This window comes from Pleurodeles waltl, chromosome 8, assembly GCF_031143425.1.
Source record: "Pleurodeles waltl isolate 20211129_DDA chromosome 8, aPleWal1.hap1.20221129, whole genome shotgun sequence".
In the NCBI taxonomy this organism is placed as follows: domain Eukaryota; kingdom Metazoa; phylum Chordata; class Amphibia; order Caudata; family Salamandridae; genus Pleurodeles; species Pleurodeles waltl.
In genome coordinates this window covers 258,474,411-258,501,772 of record NC_090447.1, presented here as the reverse complement: position 1 = coordinate 258,501,772, position 27,362 = coordinate 258,474,411, and the positions used below count along the sequence as shown (strand labels likewise).

At 44.4% G+C, this 27,362-nt stretch overlaps 1 protein-coding gene across 2 annotated transcripts in view; it reads right to left on the bottom strand.

Moving 5' to 3' along the window:
- The window catches only part of SAMSN1 (SAM domain, SH3 domain and nuclear localization signals 1), a 571,601-nt gene extending 545,324 nt beyond the window's left edge, over nt 1–26,277 (bottom strand). The window contains exon 1 of one of the 2 annotated variants that reach the window (XM_069204115.1): nt 26,177–26,277. Coding sequence is in view for 1 of the 2 variants with exons in the window: in XM_069204116.1 (XP_069060217.1) it covers nt 26,177–26,200 (24 nt within the window). In the remaining variant the exon portion in view is untranslated. The remainder of the gene's footprint in view (nt 1–26,176) is intronic. The other variant, XM_069204116.1, reaches the window with a different exon arrangement.
- Between the last annotated feature and the right edge of the window lie 1,085 nt (nt 26,278–27,362).

Below are 27,362 nucleotides of genomic sequence, written 5' to 3'. Positions count from 1 at the left end.
CCTCTCTAAAGCAGGTAGCACCCGGAGAAGTGCCAGAAACAGGCACTACGAGGATGCATGAAATGGTGCTCACCCGAAGTCGCACAAAGAAGTCCCACGTCGCCGGAGAACAACTTAGGAGGTCGTGCAATGCAGGTTAGAGTGCCGTGGACCCAGGCTGGACTGTGCACAAAGGATTTCCGCCGGAAGTGCACGGAGGCCGGAGTAGATGCAAAAGTCGCGGTTCCCAGCAATGCAGCCCAGCGAGGTGAGGCAAGGACTTACCTCCACCAAACTTGGACTGATGAGTCACTGGACTGTGGGGGTCACTTGGACAGAGTCGCTGGATTCGAGGGACCTCGCTCGTCGTGCTCAGAGGAGACCCAAGGGACCGGTAATGCAGCTTTTTGGTGTCTGCGGTTGCAGGGGGAAGATTCCGTCGACCCACGGGAGATTTCTTCGGAGCTTCTGGTGCAGAGAGGAGGCAGACTACCCCCACAGCATGCACAAGCAGAAAAACAGTCGAGAAGGCGGCAGGATCAGCGTTACAGAGTTGCAGTAGTCGTCTTTGCTACTATGTTGCAGGTTTGCAGGCTTCCAGCGCGGTCAGCAGTCGATTCCTTGGCAGAAGGTGAAGAGAGAGATGCAGAGGAACTCGGATGAGCTCTTGCATTCGTTATCTGAAGTTTCCCCAGAGACAGAGACCCTAAATAGCCAGAAAAGAGGGTTTGGCTACCTAGGAGAGAGGATAGGCTAGTAACACCTGAAGGAGCCTATCACAAGGAGTCTCTGACGTCACCTGGTGGCACTGGCCACTCAGAGCAGTCCAGTGTGCCAGCAGCACCTCTGTTTCCAAGATGGCAGAGGTCTGGAGCACACTGGAGGAGCTCTGGACACCTCCCAGGGGAGGTGCAGGTCAGGGGAGTGGTCACTCCCCTTTCCTTTGTGCAGTTTCGCGCCACAGCAGGGCTAAGAGGTCCCCTGAACCAGTGTAGACTGGCTTATGCAGAATTGGGCACATCTGTGCCCAACAAAGCATTTCCAGAGGCTGGGGGAGGCTACTCCTCCCCTGCCTTCACACCATTTTCCAAAGGGAGAGGGTGTCACACCCTCTCTCAGAGGAAGTTCTTTGTTCTGCCATCCTGGGCCAGGCCTGGCTGGACCCCAGGAGGGCAGATGCCTGTCTGAGGGGTTGGCAGCAGCAGCAGCTGCAGTGAAACCCCAGGAAGGGCAGTTTGGCAGTACCAGGGTCTGTGCTACAGACCACTGGGATCATGGGATTGTGCCAACTATGCCAGGATGGCATAGAGGGGGCAATTCCATGATCATAGACATGTTACAAGGCCATATTCGGAGTTACCATTGTGAAGCTACATATAGGTAGTGACCTATATGTAGTGCACGCGTGTAATGGTGTCCCCGCACTCACAAAGTTCAGGGAATTGGCTCTGAACAATGTGGGGGCACCTTGGCTAGTGCCAGGGTGCCCTCACACTAAGTAACTTTGCACCTAACCTTTACCAGGTAAAGGTTAGACATATAGGTGACTTATAAGTTACTTAAGTGCAGTGTAAAATGGCTGTGAAATAACGTGGACGTTATTTCACTCAGGCTGCAGTGGCAGGCCTGTGTAAGAATTGTCAGAGCTCCCTATGGGTGGCAAAAGAATTGCTGCAGTCCATAGGGATCTCCTGGAACCCCAATACCCTGGGTACCTCAGTACCATATACTAGGGAATTATAAGGGTGTTCCAGTAAGCCAATGTGAATTGGTAAAAATTGGTCACTAGCCTGTTAGTGACAATTTGGAAAGAAATGAGAGAGCATAACCACTGAGGTTCTGGTTAGCAGAGCCTCAGTGAGACAGTTAGGCACCACACAGGGAACACATACATATAGGCCACAAACTTATGAGCACTGGGGTCCTGACTAGCAGGGTCCCAGTGACACATAACAAACATACTGAAAACATAGGGTTTTCACTATGAGCACTGGGCCCTGGCTAGCAGGATCCCAGTGAGACAGTGAAAACACCCTGACATACACTCACAAACAGGCCAAAAGTGGGGGTAACAAGGCTAGAAAGAGGCTACTTTCTCACACAATCCCCCCCCAAACGAAGGACAATAAGGCTAACCTTGGCCAGTTGAGACTTTATTGTCTAAGTGGTGATAAGTAGAGAGTAGCTCTGCAATAGACTGGTTACTCCCTTTATCATCCACTATATGGTTACTTCCCTGTGGGGATGTAAACCACCCTGTTTGAAGTTTTTTAGCTAAGCAACAATGTGAAGATGTATTTTCAGAGTTTCTATCAGTAAGTTTTAGTTTAGAGCAGTGGGAATTGTCCACTGAACCTATTTGTAGTGATGGAAATGCCAGACAGGGATGCTGTCTCAGAAAAGCCATAGCTGGGCAAAAACTTTGTCCATATGGCTGGAAGAGAGAACAGGGATGCTGTTTCTCTTGAGTAGGAGCAGGGCAGGGATGCTGTCCTATGAGCTCCACACTAGGGCAGGGATGCTGTCCTAAGTGTTGTGAGGCAGTGCAGAGTTTCTGCACTAAAGTTTCTCTGGGAGGGTTGGAGGGATGCTCCATGTTCACTAAAATGGTGCTCTTTTTGTCACCAATGTTAGTTATCCCACAGAGAGGTACTTCTACCTCAGGGAGTCCAGCTTTGCCAGCTGATGATTCCCTTGGAACAGGTGCCACCCCAGGAGAGGTTTCTCCCACCACAGGAATGTTATCCTGAATGGTAGGGTGGTTAGGGGATACTGTGATACCCTTTTTACCTGTTGATGGAGAGGGATCCTGAGTTTTCAGGCCTTCTCTCCTTTGCTTTTTCATTTCAGTAGAAATGAGAGGGAACAATTCCTCAGGGATGCCCAGCATGGCTGCATGGGCATAAAACTCTACATCAGCCCAACCTGAGGCCTCTAGGTCATTACCTAAGAGACAGTCTACAGGTAAGCTAGGTGATACCACCACCTGCTTAGGGCCAGTAACTCCACCCCAACTAAACTGAATTATAGCTAAGGGAAGAAACTTAGTGGAGTTATGGACATCAATCTTTGATTCTTATACTGTTGTCCAATGATGTGTTGATCAGGGTGCACTAGGTTTTCAGTCACCAAAGTGATACTGGCACCTGTGTCCCTGTAGGCCAAGGCCTCAACACCATTTATTGAAACTGTCTGCCTGTACTTATCCATTGTAAGGGGACAAGCAGCCAGTGTGGCAAGGCCAATGCCACTAGGTGTGACAGAAACTGTTTTGGGACTGACTACCCCAGTTTCTACTATGGACCCAAAAGTGAACCCAACTACACCCTTAACTTGACTGTTGCCAGCAGTCCCACCACTAGTACCACTACTGCTAGGGGCACTAGAGCTTGATGTATTAGTGGTGGTAGGCTCAGGGGGTTTACCTGGACAGGACTTATCCCCTGGCCTATGGCCTCTGTTTTTACACACAAAGCACCAAGGGCCATATTTATACTCCGTTTGCGCCGAAATTGCGTCGTTTTTTTTGACGCAATTTCGACGCAAAACTAACGCCAACTAACGCCATATTTATACTATGGCGTTAGAGGCGAATAGCGCCAAAGTTCCCGGAATGTGCGTCATTTTTTAGCGTGAACCCCTTCCTTGCGTTAATGATATGCAAGGGAGGCGTTCCCGTCTAAAAAATGACTCCCAGGCCTTTACGTGGTATTTATACTCCCGGGCAAAAGAGACGCCCGGGAGTTGGCGTGGCTAAAAACGGTGCATTTGCGCCACTTTTTAACGCCTGCTCAGGGCAGGCGTTAAGGGGCCTGTGGGCTCAAAATGAGCCCACAGGTGCCCTCCCATGCCCCCAGGGACCCCCCCTGCCACCCTTGCCCACCCCAGGAGGACCCCCAAGGATGGAGGGACCCACCCCAGGGACATTCAGGTAAGTTCAGGTAAGTATAATTTTTTTTTTTTTATATATTTTTTTGGTGGCATAGGGGGGCCTGATTTGTGCCCCCCTACATGCCACTATGCCCAATGACCATGCCCAGGGGACAGAAGTCCCCTGGGCATGGCCATTGGGCAAGGGGGCATGACTCCTATCTTTACAATGATAGGAGTCATGTTGATGGGGGATGGGCGTCGAAAATAAATGGCGCAAGTCGGGTTAAGACGATTTTTTCGACGTAACCTGACTTGCCCCATTTTAAGACGCCCATGCGCCATTTTCCCCCTACGCCGGCGCTGTCTGGTCTACGTGGTTTTTTCCCACGCAAACCAGGCAGCGCCGGTCTGATTGCGCCGTCTAACGCCATTCCATAAATACGGCGCCCGCATGGCGCTTCAGAATGGCGTTAGACGGCGCAAAACTTTTTGACGCTAAACTGCGTTAGCGCAGTTTAGCGTCAAAAAGTATAAATATGGGCCCAAGGCTTTTTAAATTGTGTAGGTTGAGAAGAAGAGGAAAAATTTGTTTTATCCCCACCCCCTGAAGAGTGTTTAAGATTTGAAGTGGGATCTTTGGTTTTACCCTTGTCCCCATGCTTATCTTGAGATTTTTCACCATCTTTCTTCTTAGTGTTCTCTTTGTCACCCCCTGTATGAACTTTTCTGTTCACCCTTGTTCTGACCCATTTGTCTGCCTTCTTTCCCAATTCTTGGGGAGAGGTCAAATCAGAGTCCACCAAGTACTGGTGCAACAAATCAGACACACAATTATTAAGAATATGCTCTCTCAGGATCAAGTTATACAGGCTGTCATAATCTGTAACTTTACTGCCATGTAACCACCCCTCCAAGGCCTTCACTGAATGGTCAATGAAATGAACCCAGTCTTGTGAAGACTCCTTTTTGGTCTCTCTGAACTTTATCCTGTATTGTTCAGTGGTTAAGCCATAACCATCCAGGAGTGCATTCTTAAGAACTTGGAAATTATTAGCATCATTTTCTTTCACAGTAAGGAGCCTATCCCTACCTTTTCCACTAAATGATAGCCATAGGATAGCAGTCCACTGCCTTTGAGGGACATCCTGTACAACACAGGCCCTCTCAAGTGCAGCAAACCACTTGTTAATGTAATCCCCCTCCTTATAAGGGGGAACTATCTTGTGCAGATTCCTGGAATCATGCTCTTTTGCAGGATGACTATGGGGAATACTGCTGCTGCCACCATGGGTTTCTAAACCCAACTTCTGTCTTTCCTTCTCTAATTCTAAAGACTGTCTATCCAAATCCAGCTGTTGCTTTTTAAGCTTCAGTCTGGTTTGTTCCACTCTCAATCTATTGAGCTCCCTTTCTAACAATCTGTCATCAGGGTGGGTGGGAGGGACATGCCTTGAAACAGAAGAATGGTGAGAATGGACAGAAGGAGACCTGTCCCTTACAGAAGCCACTCTAACAGCTTGGCTAACAGAAACATCACTACCAGTATGGTGAGAATAAATGCTTTTGCTATGATGTGAGACAACACTATTTATATGGTGTGGCTCATCATCATTACCAACTATGCTAGACTGTCTAGTAATGGGCAGGCTAGGAAGTTTCTTTCCTGAATCTTTTCCTGGGGGAGTCCCTGGATCAGATTGAGAACCATTAGCTACTTTTTCAACAGATGGGGCACTTATGGCCTTATCCTGTTCTCTAAGCATGTTAATTAACAGTTCTAAGGTAGGATTCTTCCCTACACTCAAACCTCTCTCTATGCAGAGACTCCTTGCTCTTTTCCAGCTAAGGTGATCATATGCAAGTTTGGACAGATCAACATTTTGGCCTGTGCCAGACATTTTTAGAGAGAGTTAAAGTGATAGAAAAAGATAAAAAGTTTGTCAGAGCTTTTTAGAAAGACAGAGAAAAAAACTTTTAAAACTTTTTAGAACTTTTTGAAAGTTTAGAAGTACTTTTCAGCACTTAGAAAAGAGTGAAAAGAGGAAATGCAAAACTTTTTGGCTATGTGTATATACACTGACCTTGTTTTGTATATTTTTCTCTTATGAAAAGTACAATGACAAGAGTGGTAAGTAGTCTCAAAGCACTTATCCCACCGCTGCACAACCAATGTAGGAGGCTGGACTGGCTTGTAGTGAGTACCAAGGGGTACTTGCACCTTGCACCAGGCCCAGTTATCCCTTATTAGTGTATAGGGTGTCTAGCAGCTTAGGCTGATAGATAATGGTAGCTTAGCAGAGCAGCTTAGGCTGAACTAGGAGACGTGTGAAGCTACTACAGTACCACAAGTGTCACTTGCACAATATCATAAGAAAACACAATACACAGTTATACTAAAAATAAAGGTACTTTATTTTTATGACAATATGCCAAAGTATCTTAGAGTGTAGAGTGAGAGGATAGGAAATATACACAAGATATATATACACAATAGCAAAAATATGCAGTATAGTCTTAGAAAACAGTGCAAACAATGTATAGTTACAATAGGATGCAATGGGGAAACATAGGGATAGGGGCAACAAAAACCATATACTCCAAAAGTGGAATGCGAACCACGAATGGACCCCAAACCTATGTGACCTTGTAGAGGGTCGCTGGGACTATTAGAAAATAGTGAGAGTTAGAAAAATAACCCTCCCCAAGACCCTGAAAAGTGAGTGCAAAGTGCACTAAAGTTCCCCTAAGGACAAAGAAGTCGTGTTAGAGGAATAATGCAGGAAAGACACAAACCAGCAATGCAACAACTGTGGATTTCCAATCTAGGGTACCTGTGGAACAAGGGGACCAAGTCCAAAAGTCACAAGCAAGTCGGAGATGGGCAAATGCCCAGGAAATGCCAGCTGCGGGTGCAAAGAAGCTTCTACTGGACAGAAGAAGCTGAGGTTTCTGCAGGAACGAAAAAGGCTAGCAACTTCCCCTTTGGTGGACAGATCCCTCTCGCCGTGGAGAGTCGTGCAGAAGTGTTTTCCCGCCGAAAGAGCGCCAACAAGCCTTGCTACCTGCAAATCGTGCTGTTAGCGTTTTTGGACGATGCTGAGGCCCAGGAGGGACCAGGAGGTCGCAAATTGGACCAGCAGAGAGAGGGGACGTCGAGCAAGACAAGGAGCCCTCTGTGAAGCAGGTAGCACCCAGAAAAGTGCCAGAAACAGGCACTACAAGGATGCATGAAATGGTGCTCACCCGAAGTCGCACAAAGAAGTCCCACGTCGCCGGAGAACAACTTAGGAGGTCGTGCAATGCAGGTTAGAGTGCCGTGGACCCAGGCTGGACTGTGCCCAAAGGATTTCCGCCGGAAGTGCACGGAGGCCGGAATAGCTGCAAAAGTCGCGTTTCCCAGCAATGCAGCCCAGCGAGGTGAGGCAAGGACTTACCTCCACCAAACTTGGACTGATGAGTCACTGGACTGTGGGGGTTACTTGGACAGAGTCGCTGGATTCGAGGGACCTCGCTCGTCGTGCTGAGAGGAGACCCAAGGGACCGGTAATGCAGGTTTTTGGTGCCTGCGGTTGCAGGGGGAAGATTCCGTCGACCCACGGGAGATTTCTTCAGAGCTTCTGGTGCAGAGAGGAGGCAGACTACCCCCACAGCATGCACAAGCAGGAAAACAGTCGAGAAGGCGGCAGGATCAGCGTTACAGAGTTGCAGTAGTCGTCTTTGCTACTATGTTGCAGGTTTGCAGGCTTCCAGCGCGGTCAGCAGTCGATTCCTTGGCAGAAGGTGAAGAGAGAGATGCAGAGGAACTCGGATGAGCTCTTGCATTCATTATCTGAAGTTTCCCCAGAGACAGAGACCCTAAATAGCCAGAAAAGAGGGTTTGGCTACCTAGGAGAGAGGATAGGCTAGTAACACCTGAAGGAGCCTATCACAAGGAGTCTCTGACGTCACCTGGTGGCACTGGCCACTCATAGCAGTCCAGTGTGCCAGCAGCACCTCTGTTTCCAAGATGGCAGAGGTCTGGAGCACACTGGAGGAGCTCTGGACACCTCCCAGGGGAGGTGCAGGTCAGGGGAGTGGTCACTCCCCTTTCCTTTGTCCAGTTTCGCGCCAGAGCAGTGCTAAGGGGTCCCCTGAACCGGTGTAGACTGGCTTATGCAGAATTGGGCACATCTGTGCCCAACAAAGCATTTCCAGAGGCTGGGGGAGGCTACTCCTGGTTTTTTCCCACGCAAACCAGGCAGCGCCGGTCTGATTGCGCCGTCTAACGCCATTCCATAAATACGGCGCCCGCATGGCGCTTCAGAATGGCGTTAGACGGCGCAAAACTTTTTGACGCTAAACTGCGTTAGCGCAGTTTAGCGTCAAAAAGTATAAATATGGGCCCAAGGCTTTTTAAATTGTGTAGGTTGAGAAGAAGAGGAAAAATTTGTTTTATCCCCACCCCCTGAAGAGTGTTTAAGATTTGAAGTGGGATCTTTGGTTTTACCCTTGTCCCCATGCTTATCTTGAGATTTTTCACCATCTTTCTTCTTAGTGTTCTCTTTGTCACCCCCTGTATGAACTTTTCTGTTCACCCTTGTTCTGACCCATTTGTCTGCCTTCTTTCCCAATTCTTGGGGAGAGGTCAAATCAGAGTCCACCAAGTACTGGTGCAACAAATCAGACACACAATTATTAAGAATATGCTCTCTCAGGATCAAGTTATACAGGCTGTCATAATCTGTAACTTTACTGCCATGTAACCACCCCTCCAAGGCCTTCACTGAATGGTCAATGAAATGAACCCAGTCTTGTGAAGACTCCTTTTTGGTCTCTCTGAACTTTATCCTGTATTGTTCAGTGGTTAAGCCATAACCATCCAGGAGTGCATTCTTAAGAACTTGGAAATTATTAGCATCATTTTCTTTCACAGTAAGGAGCCTATCCCTACCTTTTCCACTAAATGATAGCCATAGGATAGCAGTCCACTGCCTTTGAGGGACATCCTGTACAACACAGGCCCTCTCAAGTGCAGCAAACCACTTGTTAATGTAATCCCCCTCCTTATAAGGGGGAACTATCTTGTGCAGATTCCTGGAATCATGCTCTTTTGCAGGATGACTATGGGGAATACTGCTGCTGCCACCATGGGTTTCTAAACCCAACTTCTGTCTTTCCTTCTCTAATTCTAAAGACTGTCTATCCAAATCCAGCTGTTGCTTTTTAAGCTTCAGTCTGGTTTGTTCCACTCTCAATCTATTGAGCTCCCTTTCTAACAATCTGTCATCAGGGTGGGTGGGAGGGACATGCCTTGAAACAGAAGAATGGTGAGAATGGACAGAAGGAGACCTGTCCCTTACAGAAGCCACTCTAACAGCTTGGCTAACAGAAACATCACTACCAGTATGGTGAGAATAAATGCTTTTGCTATGATGTGAGACAACACTATTTATATGGTGTGGCTCATCATCATTACCAACTATGCTAGACTGTCTAGTAATGGGCAGGCTAGGAAGTTTCTTTCCTGAATCTTTTCCTGGGGGAGTCCCTGGATCAGATTGAGAACCATTAGCTACTTTTTCAACAGATGGGGCACTTATGGCCTTATCCTGTTCTCTAAGCATGTTAATTAACAGTTCTAAGGTAGGATTCTTCCCTACACTCAAACCTCTCTCTATGCAGAGACTCCTTGCTCTTTTCCAGCTAAGGTGATCATATGCAAGTTTGGACAGATCAACATTTTGGCCTGTGCCAGACATTTTTAGAGAGAGTTAAAGTGATAGAAAAAGATAAAAAGTTTGTCAGAGCTTTTTAGAAAGACAGAGAAAAAAACTTTTAAAACTTTTTAGAACTTTTTGAAAGTTTAGAAGTACTTTTCAGCACTTAGAAAAGAGTGAAAAGAGGAAATGCAAAACTTTTTGGCTATGTGTATATACACTGACCTTGTTTTGTATATTTTTCTCTTATGAAAAGTACAATGACAAGAGTGGTAAGTAGTCTCAAAGCACTTATCCCACCGCTGCACAACCAATGTAGGAGGCTGGACTGGCTTGTAGTGAGTACCAAGGGGTACTTGCACCTTGCACCAGGCCCAGTTATCCCTTATTAGTGTATAGGGTGTCTAGCAGCTTAGGCTGATAGATAATGGTAGCTTAGCAGAGCAGCTTAGGCTGAACTAGGAGACGTGTGAAGCTACTACAGTACCACAAGTGTCACTTGCACAATATCATAAGAAAACACAATACACAGTTATACTAAAAATAAAGGTACTTTATTTTTATGACAATATGCCAAAGTATCTTAGAGTGTAGAGTGAGAGGATAGGAAATATACACAAGATATATATACACAATAGCAAAAATATGCAGTATAGTCTTAGAAAACAGTGCAAACAATGTATAGTTACAATAGGATGCAATGGGGAAACATAGGGATAGGGGCAACAAAAACCATATACTCCAAAAGTGGAATGCGAACCACGAATGGACCCCAAACCTATGTGACCTTGTAGAGGGTCGCTGGGACTATTAGAAAATAGTGAGAGTTAGAAAAATAACCCTCCCCAAGACCCTGAAAAGTGAGTGCAAAGTGCACTAAAGTTCCCCTAAGGACAAAGAAGTCGTGTTAGAGGAATAATGCAGGAAAGACACAAACCAGCAATGCAACAACTGTGGATTTCCAATCTAGGGTACCTGTGGAACAAGGGGACCAAGTCCAAAAGTCACAAGCAAGTCGGAGATGGGCAAATGCCCAGGAAATGCCAGCTGCGGGTGCAAAGAAGCTTCTACTGGACAGAAGAAGCTGAGGTTTCTGCAGGAACGAAAAAGGCTAGCAACTTCCCCTTTGGTGGACAGATCCCTCTCGCCGTGGAGAGTCGTGCAGAAGTGTTTTCCCGCCGAAAGAGCGCCAACAAGCCTTGCTACCTGCAAATCGTGCTGTTAGCGTTTTTGGACGATGCTGAGGCCCAGGAGGGACCAGGAGGTCGCAAATTGGACCAGCAGAGAGAGGGGACGTCGAGCAAGACAAGGAGCCCTCTGTGAAGCAGGTAGCACCCAGAAAAGTGCCAGAAACAGGCACTACAAGGATGCATGAAATGGTGCTCACCCGAAGTCGCACAAAGAAGTCCCACGTCGCCGGAGAACAACTTAGGAGGTCGTGCAATGCAGGTTAGAGTGCCGTGGACCCAGGCTGGACTGTGCACAAAGGATTTCCGCCGGAAGTGCACGGAGGCCGGAATAGCTGCAAAAGTCGCGTTTCCCAGCAATGCAGCCCAGCGAGGTGAGGCAAGGACTTACCTCCACCAAACTTGGACTGATGAGTCACTGGACTGTGGGGGTTACTTGGACAGAGTCGCTGGATTCGAGGGACCTCGCTCGTCGTGCTGAGAGGAGACCCAAGGGACCGGTAATGCAGGTTTTTGGTGCCTGCGGTTGCAGGGGGAAGATTCCGTCGACCCACGGGAGATTTCTTCAGAGCTTCTGGTGCAGAGAGGAGGCAGACTACCCCCACAGCATGCACAAGCAGGAAAACAGTCGAGAAGGCGGCAGGATCAGCGTTACAGAGTTGCAGTAGTCGTCTTTGCTACTATGTTGCAGGTTTGCAGGCTTCCAGCGCGGTCAGCAGTCGATTCCTTGGCAGAAGGTGAAGAGAGAGATGCAGAGGAACTCGGATGAGCTCTTGCATTCATTATCTGAAGTTTCCCCAGAGACAGAGACCCTAAATAGCCAGAAAAGAGGGTTTGGCTACCTAGGAGAGAGGATAGGCTAGTAACACCTGAAGGAGCCTATCACAAGGAGTCTCTGACGTCACCTGGTGGCACTGGCCACTCATAGCAGTCCAGTGTGCCAGCAGCACCTCTGTTTCCAAGATGGCAGAGGTCTGGAGCACACTGGAGGAGCTCTGGACACCTCCCAGGGGAGGTGCAGGTCAGGGGAGTGGTCACTCCCCTTTCCTTTGTCCAGTTTCGCGCCAGAGCAGTGCTAAGGGGTCCCCTGAACCGGTGTAGACTGGCTTATGCAGAATTGGGCACATCTGTGCCCAACAAAGCATTTCCAGAGGCTGGGGGAGGCTACTCCTCCCCTGCCTTCACACCATTTTCCAAAGGGAGAGGGTGTCACACCCTCTCTCAGAGGAAGTTCTTTGTTCTGCCATCCTGGGCCAGGCCTGGCTGGACCCCAGGAGGGCAGATGCCTGTCTGAGGGGTTGGCAGCAGCAGCAGCTGCAGTGAAACCCCAGGAAGGGCAGTTTGGCAGTACCAGGGTCTGTGCTACAGACCACTGGGATCATGGGATTGTGCCAACTATGCCAGGATGGCATAGAGGGGGCAATTCCATGATCATAGACATGTTACATGGCCATATTCGGAGTTACCATTGTGAAGCTTCATATAGGTAGTGACCTATATGTAGTGCACGCGTGTAATGGTGTCCCCGCACTCACAAAGTTCAGGGAATTGGCTCTGAACAATGTGGGGGCACCTTGGCTAGTGCCAGGGTGCCCTCACACTAAGTAACTTTGCACCTAACCTTTACCAGGTAAAGGTTAGACATATAGGTGACTTATAAGTTACTTAAGTGCAGTGTAAAATGGCTGTGAAATAACGTGGACGTTATGTCACTCAGGCTGCAGTGGCAGGCCTGTGTAAGAATTGTCAGAGCTCCCTATGGGTGGCAAAAGAATTGCTGCAGCCCATAGGGATCTCCTGGAACCCCAATACCCTGGGTACCTCAGTACCATATACTAGGGAATTATAAGGGTGTTCCAGTAAGCCAATGTGAATTGGTAAAAATTGGTCACTAGCCTGTTAGTGACAATTTGGAAAGAAATGAGAGAGCATAACCACTGAGGTTCTGGTTAGCAGAGCCTCAGTGAGACAGTTAGGCACCACACAGGGAACACATACATATAGGCCACAAACTTATGAGCACTGGGGTCCTGACTAGCAGGGTCCCAGTGACACATAACAAACATACTGAAAACATAGGGTTTTCACTATGAGCACTGGGCCCAGGCTAGCAGGATCCCAGTGAGACAGTGAAAACACCCTAACATACACTCACAAACAGGCCAAAAGTGGGGGTAACAAGGCTAGAAAGAGGCTACTTTCTCACAGCAAACCGCAAAATCATGTTGCAATTTGCGATACGCTGATTGCGACGTACAAAACCATGTCACAATGTGATGCATCAAAAAGTTGAAAATTGCGAAAATTCGCAGAATGGCCTTTTGCACATGCAAATTACCACAAATTGAAATCAGGTGGTAACCAGGTGCAACCTATATAAAGAGGCCCAGAATGCCTCAGCCACTCTTCCACAATGGCTGCACTCTACGGGATGGCGAGGAGGATGAGGATCTTGGCATGTTTGAGGAGAGGGAGGAGGAGACAGGAGCACATTTTCAGAGTGTGCATAACCCTTTTTTACCAGACAGAGGAGGAAATCTATGAGAAGTACAGGTTAAGCTCAGCCATGATACTTGTCCTGATAGCTGATCTCAACCCATACTGCTGCGCCCCACACACAGGACCAATAGCATACCCACCCATATACAGTTATTATGCTCTCTGCACCTATTAGCCTCAGGGAGCTATCAAGGGGTCATAGCAGCAGCAGGAGGGGTCTCACAGAGTGCTCTCTCACAATTCTACCAAGCATTTCTAAATACCCTGCTGAGCAAAATACAAAAGCACATAAGATTCCCCAACACCCCACAGGAATTACAACAAACGAAAATCAATTTCTATCAGATTGCACAATTCCTTCATGTCATAGGTGCCATCGATGGGACACATGAAGCAATCTGTCCACCGTCAGCCACAGAGTATGTTTATCGGAACCGTAAAAACCATCATTCCATGAACATACAGGTGATTAGCAATGCCTCTAACATCATCACCGATCTTGTGGCCAGATACCCAGGTAGCACACATGAGTCCTACATCTTTCGCCACAGCAGGATTCATACAAGACTGCTAGCTGGGGAGTTTGGCGAAGGATACCTACTGGGTAAAGTAGTAGATGACTATGTTGCATTGAAGTAATAGTGATGTCAGATTCCAACAGCAGTCATTTTACCCTCTGTTCATTCCAGGAGACAGTGCCTATGCAGTGTGCACCTACATACTGATGCCCTACCTGAACCCTGCAACACCTGCAGAGAGGAGGTATAATGCTGCACACAGGGCAACCCACAGTGTGGTCTCCTGAAGAGCCGCTTCAGGTGCATCCATAAGAGTGGAGGGGCACTACAGTACAGCCCAGAGAGGACATGTAAAATAGTGGCCGCATGTGCAATGTTGCACAACATGGCAACAAGAAGGGGCATACCGGTTGAACCAATGGAGCCGGACTCAGATGAAGATGGTGATCTCTTACCACCCCATCACCCAGTAGACAGGACCAGTGCAGCAGAGGGCAGGCAAAGACGTGCTGACATCACGTGCAACCATTTCTAATGTAAGCAGTGACAACACTATTTTATGTATTTTGAGTTTGCGTTTCCTGTCTCCCTTGTCTTTCACCTTTCCATCAGTGGCCATGTTGCAGTTTGGTCCTGGCTGTATCACAAGGCTGGCTCTCTGGTGCTGGGCTGTGTCTCCCTGCCTGCTCCTATGGGTGTGGCTCCTGGAAACAACATGGGCTGACTCACTTCCTGGTTGTGATGTCATCAGGCTGTTCCCGTTTTCCATTTTCGCAATTTGCAATTTTCTGATACCGAATCGCGAATGATTTGCGATTCGGTATTTGTTAATCGCAAATTGCGTTTGCGAATTTTAAGAAATTGGAAATACCGACTCAATTTGGATACATCCCATTTTGCATTTCTAAAATAGCGATTTCTTAAAATTCGGCGCTAAAAAAGTATAAATATGGGCCCAAGTGTTTTAGATATTTGTGTTTTAAGAAACATTTCACATAACTTTCTTGTTTCACCCTTTCCTGTGCCCCAGACAGTGTCATTAGGTCCAAATTACAAAATGCTTACTTTTACTGTCCAACCAATAGTTACAAAACATAATAATTCACAGAAGTTTGTTAGAAGGTGTTCCTTGTTTATTGTTTATTTATTCCTTCCGATTGAACTGAGAAGCTACTAAACTAATGCTTTCAAAGTAAGCATTTTGCCCCTCTGTTCTTCCTTCTTGATATTAAAACATGCAGCTGCACGCCCGGACCCTGTACGCCTGGATTTCCTAATTTCAGCTCCAATGGATTAGTGAAATGTTTTTTAAAAGGTGTCTATTTCCTCCCTGACTCATCCACGCACAGCATGGCTGCTTTGAGCAAGAAAAAGCTGTAATGGTTCCCAATGCATCAGGAAAAAACACTCCCAGTGTGTCAGAGACATTTATTTAATATTTTCCAAAAACAAACTTCCATTTTTGTGTTGTTGCCTTTGGAAAATGTAGAAATTGCAGGCTGCTCCGTTATTTCAGTTTGGCACAGTAGGCAGGCCAGCATTTTCCTTTTCCAGCAAAAATGCCCTTGCCTTTTGGTGAAAACACTTTTAGGGAAATAAACCCAACCAAGCCCACAGGGAACTCCACATATGGGAGTCGTCAGCCAATGTCTAAATGAGGAAATAAGGCTGCTAACCCAATGTGGCATGTTTCCCTAGACTGAGTTTTAGCTTTCAAATCCTTCACAGTCAGGCACAGCAGAAGCATGCCATCGCTCTGATAGCCGAGGCCAACTTCTAAAAGAGAAAGAGTCCAAAATGGTGGAAGGCGATTCTTTGCTTCCCTCCTTTACTGTCTTGCATTGGCATCTGAGCAGAGGTGGCACCCCACTGGATTGTGGGGAAAGGAAAAATAAAATGATAAAAACGCTACTTTATTATCATTTTATTTTTCCTGGAAGAAGGGGCAGGACTAGGCTAGAGGGAGGGGTCTGGAGGAGGGGTATGTGCGCACAAAGTGTACATGTCTGTTTGGCCGGCCGTGTGAGACTGGCCAAACAGCCATGCGCACTTTGCATGTTCTCTACCCAACTGTGTTGCAGAGCCGAGTGGAGAACATGCCTAGACTCCGACTCCCAGTCTGAGCAACAAAGCAGGCCACTCAGACCAATCACGATGCTCCTTTCATGCTGGTGACACCAGCATCGTGATTGGCTGGGAGCCTGTGTGCAGCCGGGAAGAGGACAGAGGGGAGACGAACGTGTCTCTCCCACAGATGTGTTTTTTTAATTTATTTTTTCACCCCTCCTCCCCTACTGCCCCTGTTGAGTGGCAGCCGCTTTTAATGATGCTTGGGGCCTCATTTGGGTTTTGACCGCCTGCCTCCACTGAACATCTTCGCTCCAACTTCTTGGCTCCTGATTCCTTTCTATGACAGCTCAGCCTGTTAACCGTGATCCCTTGCGTAAAGGGAAGCTCTTTAGTTCCACAGCCCCTGTAAACCCTTATTCTCACAGTATTTGCAATTTATTATATCTTTGTGTACCAATACAAACATGCTCTTGGGTAAACTAAAGAGACATGAAGAAATGCTTCTCCCAAGTCGTTTCTGTCTACTGTGCATGAGGAACTCAGGCCCAATTTTTGGGGATTTTGGCTCAGGGTAGTGCAGCAAATCACCTTGCTGCTCTGCCCTGGGTTGAAGGAAAAGGACAGGTATGCACTGTATCCATGGCATTGGGGCATTCCTGTCATTCCCCACTGCGCTGGCATCGTTTTGGCAGCCTAGCAGCAATGCAGGCACCCTTGCAGAACTGCTACTTTCCCCCACAGAAGTCTGTGTTTGATGGTGTTGCCTTTAGAATCTCTGGACCCATTCTGGCGCCAGCAATGCAGGTATTCATTGAAGGACTGGATACAGTAGTACCAATCACAAACAATCAGTGATAACTGTGCAGGATCCGTATCTTCCAGAACCTTTAGCTCTGCTAGTTATGCTGTGCAATCCCCTAGGGTTTGCGTATATGTATGTTGGGGACAAAATTTATTATCCTCCATGTAGCCACTTACAACTGTGCAAGCAGCAGAGTATTGATGTTTTGTACCTATTGCAGGTTGTGCCAAGCCATCGGTGTACATGTCTCTTTGATATTGATCAATAGGCAATGTATGTGCCGGAACTGGGTATTCTAGTTCTTATTGCAAAACTTCTTGAGTTTGTAATTTGGGGTCGAAAATGTAGTCAACATCAGTGGCTGTCAAAGACCTTGCCCATTGAATCCAACGTGAATGTAATGTTTTAGCGTTTGGAACGCTGGCTTTAGCAATAGTCTCAAGGGGTGGAATTGGGGAGACGACAATAATGCGTTTTCCCTGGGCTAGTATTCTTTCTTTAATGAAGGCCATCGGAACAGCAGTGAGAATTTTCTCAGTGGGAGCAAAGCGTTGTTCTGCTGCTGAATACAAATGTGATTTGTATGCAATCAAGACTTTCTCACCCTCATTGAAAGTTGATGAAACCAATGGCATCAGCAATTACTCTGATGACCAGATGTTTTTTATTGTCCATGGTGTATAAGTGTTGTGCTGCAAGCATGTCTGTTTGCAAAGCTCTGAAGATGCGTGTGTGTTCGACTGTCCAAAATTTGAAAAGTCAGGACGTATTAAGTCATATAAAGGTTTTATGTGTGATGCGTAATCAGGAATGTAAGTTCTGCCCAAATTTAGGAAACCCAATAGTGATTGGAGTTTTTTTGGTATTTAGAGGTAGTAACTGCGTGCATTTTTCCAAGGATTGTGGCACTAGGCTCTTTCCTTCACTTGATAGCGTATATCCCAAAAACAGGATGCTAAGGAAGGCTATTTTTTTTTTTTTTTTTTATTGAATTTGTAGCCGAACTCAGCAAATCCCACAACAATGCGGGCTACCCATCTTAAATGTTGCAGTAATTCATCATCCGTGAGATAAATATCATATACATAGGACAATACTTGGGGGTCAATATCGTGCAAAATTGAAGTCACATGAGCAGCGATAAGTCCTGGACTGTTCTTGTACCCCTGGGGTAAACGTCAGAATTGTTTCTGGGAGCCTGGTGTGCTGAAACTTGTTAAGTCTCTACTCTCAGGTGTTATATTTTGGCAGAAGAAAGCATTGGAAATGTCCAGTGTTGTTTTGTATTTTTTGTGCACTATGTTGTTCATGAGTGCTGTGATATGTCAGTTTTGTTTAGCGTATGTGCGTGTATGACTGCTTAACTGTCTGAAGTCTAAGACTATTCTGTATGAATGGTTCGGTTTAGCTATTGAGAATAAGGGATTATTCATTGGTGAGATGCAGGATTCAATTAAGCCCTGGTACTCTAGTTGTGTGAGGATTTCCCTCACAGGTGCTTTCATATCATGTTTTATTGGATATTGGGGTTGTGGTTGATTTTTAATAGGAATTACATGATAGAGGGGGTGTCTTTATCCCATCCTACGTGGTTGCCATACAACGCGGGAACAAGGAGCAAGAAAGAAGGTTTGATAACATCTTCCCCACAAGGGCAAGTATGGAAATATTCAAGTGGGCAATCCCTTTCAGACAGTAGAATATCATATATGTTTATGACGCAGTCCCAAAAGATTGAGTCGATTGTGCGTTCAATGTCTCCTTCTAACTGTAACTTTATTTGTACACCCTATCAGGTGTGGAGGCACGCATGTCTGCAGTTTCAACTTGCAGGAAGTCATCAGTTGCTTTCACCTCCAGATGCTCTTGAAGATTCTGGCGAACTATTGCGCCCTCTGCTGCGCTGTCCTTTAATAGAGAGCTCCTTCTGGGTGGCATGACGAACTGCAACTGCAGCCACTTTCTTCTTTTTTAATTGTTTTTTTTATTGGGAAAAGTTCTCTTCTTTTTTAACAGAAACGTATGGTGAGGATTGTGATTCCTGTCTCGGTTTCACGTACTCGGTTCTTCTCTCTGACGGCCCACCTCTCTCACTGTGTTTTTCTGGTGAGTCCTGAAAGGAACGAGATTGGGGTGTATCAGTATATTGATATCTGTCAGGCGTTTTTATATTATCTCTGTTTCTGAGATTATATCTATTCTGTGGGGTCTCCATATGCGGAGATTCTCCCCTCTCTTTTTTAGGTGTTTTTATCCCAGCGTTTCTTAGTACCCTCAGGAGCTTGCTTGGTAGAATCTTTGTTAGATATACCCTGCAACTGTGGTTTTGTGGGTCTGGCCCCCAGACTATCTTGACTAATACTAGAGTAGGACTCTGCGATAATCTTTGGCAGCTCACGTTCTTGATCCTGTGGAGGAACGTTGTGGAGCCGCATGCATAGCCCTAGTGCCACCGCTTCCCCTTTAAGGTTACTTAAAATAATTGAGGATTCTGTGGCAACATTTCTCATTAGTTGCATCCCGAAGTCCAGGGCCGGGGCAGCCCCGTATTCATCTTGAATTTGTTTCAACTCTTCCGGTAAATTGGCAAGTGTCGGTGTACCATGTGCGGTAGTATAGAGTGTGGCAAATACCATGCCCCAAGTATTACAGTTATCTATAGTGAGAACCATCCCAAATGGCAAGCACATAGTTTATATTCTATGCTTATCCTGAGGTCCCGTATGGGGAAATACTGCTTCCAGTGCGTTTATTTTTTTAGCTAACCAAAACGGAATTTCTTCTCGTTTAGCGGGTACTTTACCCATGATTGGCTGTACAGTCGCAGGATTAATGCCTGGTGTTACTGTTACTGTATGTGGTTGCGCCAGAGCAGCACGTGCTGAGTTTGCATTTGATGTTTGCATTACAAACTGTACTAATCGTCTATATATTTCCGTCAGCTCAACGTATGAGGGGCAGACATCACCTACCGTCAAGGTTGCTGCATCAGGGTGTGGTGTATATGTGGCCAATAAGGGCCAGGTAGGGCCATCATTATTTAGAGGACCTAACCAAATACGTAGAATTGTATGGGGTAATGCGCCATCAAGCCAATTATTTTGTTCTTGATAAGATAGAGGTATTTCTAGATATGCATATGCTCTTAATTCTGCAGGTATATTTGCAGGTGCATGGTGATTAAATGTATTTATGTTCCCATCAGCTGCTGGAAATGTGACCCAATAATAAAAAAAATTTGTTCTATAGGCTAGATGTGCCTCAACAACAAATGTAACTGGACCCCCCTGGGCCGTTAGGCCATGTGCCAGAAAATGTGCAGTAAGGGGTGGTCGCATATTGACTGAAATTCCTACCTTTTGCGGGTTCGCCATGGCGAATGGTGAATTTTGTTCAAAGATAAGCACACCAAATGGGGATTATACTTTTAAGAGTTCAAGCATGAACAACCTACAGCGTTAGTTAGGTACTCCCTACTTAGCTGAGGAGGAAAATCCTCAATACCACTGACATCTCCGTATATGGTACTGAGGTGTTTTTGTATGTAGTGAGACAGAGATACTCAGAAGGACCCGAAAATTAGAGCCTGACCAAACGTGGGCAGCACCATGTCACGTAGGCTCTCAGTATTCTAATGAGACTACTGGATTTGAGTGGCAGAATCGCCTGCGGTGTGGGGGACTGAGTCTCACCCACTACAGGTGACACCTGTCGGCCCAATTCGGGTTTTGCTCCAGCTACCTAGCAGTGCCTCATCTCCACCCAAGAGCAGGGATGATTGGGCAGCCGAGCGCATGACACAATTAACTCCTCAGGTAAATCGTGGTCACTCAGATCGCATCCGTTTCTCTCAGTTACATTAGTCTCACATATACAAGGACAATCAGAGGCAGTATATGTTTCAATAAGGTTTTAATGAAGCAACTACATCTTAGATTAAAGAAAGAAAGTACTGCAATAACCAGGACAATGAAGCATGACAGGATTAAAATTGTGACAAGGAGAGTAAAGCATAAAAATAACGCTACCATATTGTCACTAATTCCTACCTAGGCTGTGTTAGAGAACAGCATGTTAAGCTCTAGTTCTGCCCTTCAGATTCCCCTGGGAAGACATCATCCCTCATACCTGAGCAAGAGGCCTGTAGTCTGCATAAGCAGCTGTAGCGAAGCATTTAGCAAACAACATACAGTATTGGTCATCTGGCTGGAATCTACCTGTAACGTGTATGGGACAGAGAAGTGTTTTTATAATAAAACAGCTTATGTTCTAAGGAAATGTCCCTATGTAAGGATGTGAATGTTTCTATGAACACCAGAGACAAAGCGTTACCACGTTTACCGGCAACCTATCTTGCTTCAGCCTTGAGAGAAGCACAGAGTGAAAGAAATGTCTTGTTTAAGAACGCAGTGCTGACCTAGGCAAAGAACAGCTAGACAGGGAAAAATAAAACAAGACCGCAAATGTGGCTATTGTTAAAATAATAAAGAAGCTGAATAAAATATATCTAGGTTAAAGTGCACAGCTGCAGCCCTAGTTCGCTAAAATAACGTGTATGAAGCTATAACTAAAATGGCTACACAACAGGATCATTGGATGTCTTTTATTTTTATGATCATATAGGTCTGGGAGTGCGTTTTAAATTAAAAAAATATTGGTTCAGAATTAAAAATGTACAAATAACATGTTGGCCTGAAAACAAGAAAGAAATGCATTTATTTTCTGTGCTTTCTTAGCAGTCGAAAAAACACAAGGCAACAATATCTGGAGACTTTGGTTGAGGAATACATCATTGAAAACATACTTTACATGGTTGTTATTAATGACCTAGGTAGGTACTGTATTATAAATAGCTATTAATTTTGTTTGAAACACAAAACAATAGCTCTGAGGAGACAATATATAATTTTAACCTTCACACATAAGTTCATTAAGTAAATAAAATGTTTAGTTCAAAATCACAAAATCTGTTTCTTTATGAGTAAATTGGATAGAAAAGGTGTATGGAAAAGGAAATGTAATGTGTCAAGATTGGCTGAACCAGTGGTGGAGACAAAGAAAGAAGTTACAAGTAAGGTTATTTGTTTATTATAAACTGTGTGCCCATATAGTAGAAAGAGAGGCACTTTTTCACTCTTATGAGGGATTTTTGGCTTCAGACTTCTGACTATACTTCTCACGGACATGAGATATTTCTAAGACTCACTTTCAGAATCTTTAAACTTGACACTTAGATTCATTCTGAGACTTTTTGTCTAAAACATATTATGCTTGTAAACTTTACTGAGTTTCTGACTGCCTTCACAACTCTGATCATGAGCTTTTTATGGGTTCTTCTAATAAGTTGATTACTCTATTTTGCAAAATCATCTTTTAAATTAGACTAGGGAATTTAATTATATGGAATGCTCTTTATGTATTGTCCTGCTTCTTCCAACTTTTATTATTGACTCCTATAAAGAAATGTAATGAAGAAATTGAGAATTATTGACGTATATGATTTGCAGCTTCTCCCTGTTTATTCACCACAAAGGTCCATTACCTAATGTCCAGTAGTAAGTGGAGATCTTAAATGAGACATATTTAACAAATTATTTATTCCAAGTCTCCACTCTAACAGGTCCCAGTTTATGTTTTTTGAGCCACACCTGTATGCTTACGTTTATATGTGTAATACCGTGCTCATTTCCTGGTAACTGGATACATAATGTTAAAACAAATGATATGGGCCGCTGGGCCTTTTTGTTACATGTTCAGAGGAACTCACTTTAGCAGCCAAAGAGGAAAAAATGTTGCATCATTCATGTCTGACATGCAACTGCCACAGACCCACAGAAGTGCATTACTGTCATGACATCAAATGAAATCACAAAAATGCCATTCCTCTTCAATGGTACTCACATTGACATCTCAATTATGAAATGTTGAGTTTCTCCAGTCTAAATTCAAACTTCAAACTTCTGCTGTAAATCTATAGAGCAGTTTACTCATCTACTGTAAACTATTTTGGTAGATTCATATGTTGTCTTATGATGAAAGCGTATAGAAGAAGTTTAGTATATTGAGTGTGGTTTATAACTTCGAAAACATCAAATCTGTTGTGTTAATTATATAACAGAACCATTCTTTAAACAGGGCATCATGCTTCTCCCATACACATTTTTAATACCTATGTTATATTGTTTTGTAATTTAAAATGTTACATATTCTCCTTTTCACAATGGGTTAGTGTGTTCACTTTGTAGCATTTAATTGTGTTTCGGTTGGCACTACATGTTTAAAATACTTACATGGAGTCTTCTGGAGTTGTTATTCTTATTCTAATGTGTTTGTTGTTTCCCTTGTTATATGCTGTATGCAAAAGCATTGCACTCCAGTGTTTTTGACAAAAATGTCACTTGTATATTGCTGAGACTCAGCATGAATTGCAATGTGAATACTGTTTCTAAATCTACATCTTGGGCCTTCAACCCACCTGAATGTGGTAATAGATGTTTTTGGTGCCACGCAATAGATACACTCTTCTCTCAGCAGCACATTTATGCAACAGGGACTTCATGGCTTCTGTGCTGGCACCCCTCAGGCATAGACTGACTGCCCAGGGTTTACTTCTTAGGCACATCATTTTCAACAGTTTATTTAAGAGAGAGACACAATTCTTTCCAGTCAACAGATATGGCGGCCTAAAAAAGACTCAAGGGCATAATCTAAAGCCATTGTTGACTATCACGATGGACTTACTAAATAAATTTACATTGTTGTGTGCAGTAGGATGTTTTCCATAATACATGTCACATATGTCAGGCCTGACAGAATGCCAATATGAAAACAGTAACTCTTTAGAATGTCTGTGTCAGGCTGAACTGAACATTTTCTAAACACTGACAGCCCTAGAGCTACAGGCAGTTCTTATATACAAGACCATCCTATTTCGTACTAATCAGACTTGAAAATGAAACCGAAAGGTCTACATTTGCCTCCCTTCCATGTGCTCCTGCAAAAAAAGGCATTGTTTGTGTGCTAGAGCAATGATACAAGAAACTGTGCATGAGTTTCTCCCTTCTCCGAAGACAATAACTGGAGGAGGAAGAATAGAGGAATGTGAGGATAAGGGGGTGGCTGACACAAGGAATTATTGTTAAGAAGACATGCGTAGTGCCAATATCCGATCGCAAACGGGTTGTGCGTGGTACTTACACAGCTTGAAATAAAAATAATTGAATGTTCCAAGAACTCTTCCTCTTGAACTTTACTTGCTCTGGTATTAGGAAATTGGCAGTTTACACAAGTGTGGAAAACGCAACTGTGGTATGTAGAAGAGTGAGAAAGGATGTAAAGTAAAAGAAACAATTTAAAAGGATACCTTTTCATATTGTGTTCATTTAGTAATGCTGTGTGTATTTCAACAAGCACAAACGTGCTTATCACTATACTGCCATGTAATGCTGTCTTTTGCCAGTTGCCCCCCAAAAACAAAAAATCCTTCCTGTATAGTAGCTAGCTTGCCACACCCAACTTTGTAATTTATTACAAAGACACCCGAGGCCAAACTCGCTCACTCCAGCTCCAAAATATTAGAACGAAGCTCCCTCAATTGTGTAGCCAAATTAAAAAGTAATTGTCAATGTTTTGAAAATATATAAAGATGGCACCATCTCTGCACAGATGAGCAATGGCAGAAGATAGCTATCAATGCCAGACTCGAATTCATGCCCTAAGCAGCCTGACTCATTTCGAGTGATTTGTATTCTTAAGAGTTGTACTCAACTACTAAAAGTTGCCACATGAGAACACAAGTGCCAGTGAAACACCCCACAGCATAATATCATTAACACTGACATTCTCAGTATCTAGATGTCATGCGGTGCTATGCGTAACAAGTACCCTGCTTCCCACTGATATTCAAACTGCTGCTGAGTAATTGCAAATATGTTAACAAAACCTAGTGTGGTGTACTTTGATTGTAGATGGAAACAAGCCTTTCATTTCTGGGCATTACACATTCCCTTGTATAAAAAATCAAATTCACTTTCCTATCTTCTCGCTAGAAGTGAAGGTCCGTGCTCAGTCTGTGGGCTAAAAAAGTTCTCCGAAGGCACAAGCGCTGAGTGTATTAACAAAAACTGAATCGACTGATTCACAAAAATATGGGCGGTAGTACAGAAATACTCTTTAAGGAATCCTTTATGCCTCTGTGAATCAACGTGGCACATATAACTCATTATTATTTAAAGTGCATAGGGGACAACTTCTTTCTAATTGTACTAATTGCACATGATCATTCCCTGAATAATACCATTTAATTCCCATTTTACTTGTTTTGAGGACAATTCTCAAGGCATGCAAGAGAATGTAAAAGAGAACTATTGCAAAACTACTTTACATACCCCAAAATGCCTTTGTGAAGAGCCCTTCTATTTTCTTAAAACAATCTAGCCACATTTTTGTATACGTGGTTGTCACACAGAAAACGGACTCTTAATAAAACAACTGTGCTTCATTATGCAGTGGCAGTATAGAAGAAATACACACGGTCCTATTTGGAGTTAAGTCTAAGCATGACAGCTATCCTATCTGCCGAATTTTAAGTGCCATAAACTTTAATGCAGCAGTAATACAGAAAACAAATTAGATGTCCACTACATTTGTGTTGGAGTATCCCATCAGCCAAACTTTAAAGAAGGTCTGTGGTGTAGTTGGTGTAAAGTGATAAAATTTTCTCCGAAGTTAAATGACAATTTCGCCTTACAGAAGATACTTTAAAGTGCCTATGGCTAATCCAAGCAATGAGGTTTACTGGCGTGTGCCGATTAGTGATATTCTACCATGCTTGATGATGTGTGCGTGTGTGTGTACAAATATATATATATATATATGTATATATATATATATATATATATATATATATATATATATATAGAGAGAGAGAGAGAGAGAGAGAGAGAGAGAGAGAGAGAAAGAGAGGTATAGATAAATGGATGTAGAAACAGCAGGTTTTATACACAGCGAGTCTGGCATAAGGGTGGCCATCTAGCGCTTCACATAAGCACCAGAATGTGACACTTTTTTTTTAATTAGTCACGGAGTTATTAAGTAATTTGCCAAACTCTCTATTTAACAGCTTTAAAAGGCAAAATCATTTGGGGACAACAACACCCAAATTTGCATTCTGTCTTGCAGTTTTGACCCAGAATGTGCATTTTGTTGTTTTACAATACTTGAGGCTGAGCAGATATATTACCAAGTCACATTATCTATGGAGTCACTTCTCCTGCAGGGCACACTAGTTTACCACATATCAAAAGAACAGGTTGTTCATAGAATATTTACAAACTTAGTTTATTGCGGAGATATAAGCATTACATTGATTGATTGCTGCTGCGTTGATGCACAGTGGACCTCAATCTATTACTTATATAATGGTATGAGCCTGTCTCTCACTATAATGTCAATAGATAACCGCTCATATAGAGTGATCTCTTTCAGTGCTTTGAGTCCACAAAATGTACACAAACAGAATCATACCAGGAATAAAAGTATAAAGCAACTCACCAACGAAAAACAGAAAAGGTTCATTTTGATGTGAAGCCCAGTCCCCGTCCATAGGAAATGCAGCTCCAGGGAGTTGCGCGGATGCCTCCTCCTGCCCGGCCAGCTGTTTATATCTTTCTGAGTGGAGATTACAGCAAGCTGAAATCCCTGCAATAATCCACTGGATTCAGAGCCCATTATTAAACGAGGCAGACATCCCGGACAAAACTGGTAGCTGCTGTGAATAAAAGGGACAGTGCATTCCTAAGAGAAGGAAGGTAATAGCGCTGGGCAAAGGGCATGATATGGTCCTTGTCTAGTACCGTGACCCAGCTTTGGTCTCGCGGAACACATCCAACACCTGCTTGCAGTACGGTTATTGATCCCTTAGACAGATCAAAAAAATATTTAATTATAGGAGCTACTCCCATGTTATGAATAGTCTGGGCCTGATCTACAAAGAGGCTCGTAAATATGCCCCCGTAAAAGTCCTCCTGTGTACTGGGCAGATTTTTCAAATATTTGATGTAGTGTTCCTGGAAACATGCACTCCTTGCAGCTTTGGAAGTGTACTACTGGGAACTTTATGTGAGATTTTATGCCCTTGCGGTTCCCCCAATGAGGAATTGCGCTCCGGTGGCAGTTCCATAACGAGGAAATGTCGTGCGTTTCTTTTTCACCATGGACAAACCCTTTTCTTCTGCACAACCTTCTAGTTTTTGGGAATGGGGAGGTGCTCCATTCCTCTTCGCATCCTGGAGGGGGATTTACTGCAGGGCGCTAAATATCGTCATACAAAATTTACTGTGTCCTAAATACAATTAACATAAAAGTCCCCATTGGAGTTATTTTTACACAATCTACACTGAATGGGGTGATATTTTCGTAAATTATATTTAGATCCCTATATTTAGCAGCAGCACACATAGAAAGAGGAAAAAGCCTCCCAGGATTGTTTTTGTACAAGAAGATACCCCTTTCTGCACAAAAACAGTAGTATCTATAATGCAAACACCCTTGCACCATGGTGCAAGGGTGCTTGCATTGACGCTAGGCTGCCAAAATGGCACCAGAGCAATGAGAAAGAACAGGAATGCGCCGTATGCCATTGATAGGGAGCATTCCTGCCCCTTTCTTTTTGACACCGGGCAATGCAACAAGGTGACTTGCTGCACTGCCCTGCTCTAAAAGTCCATAAATTTGGGCC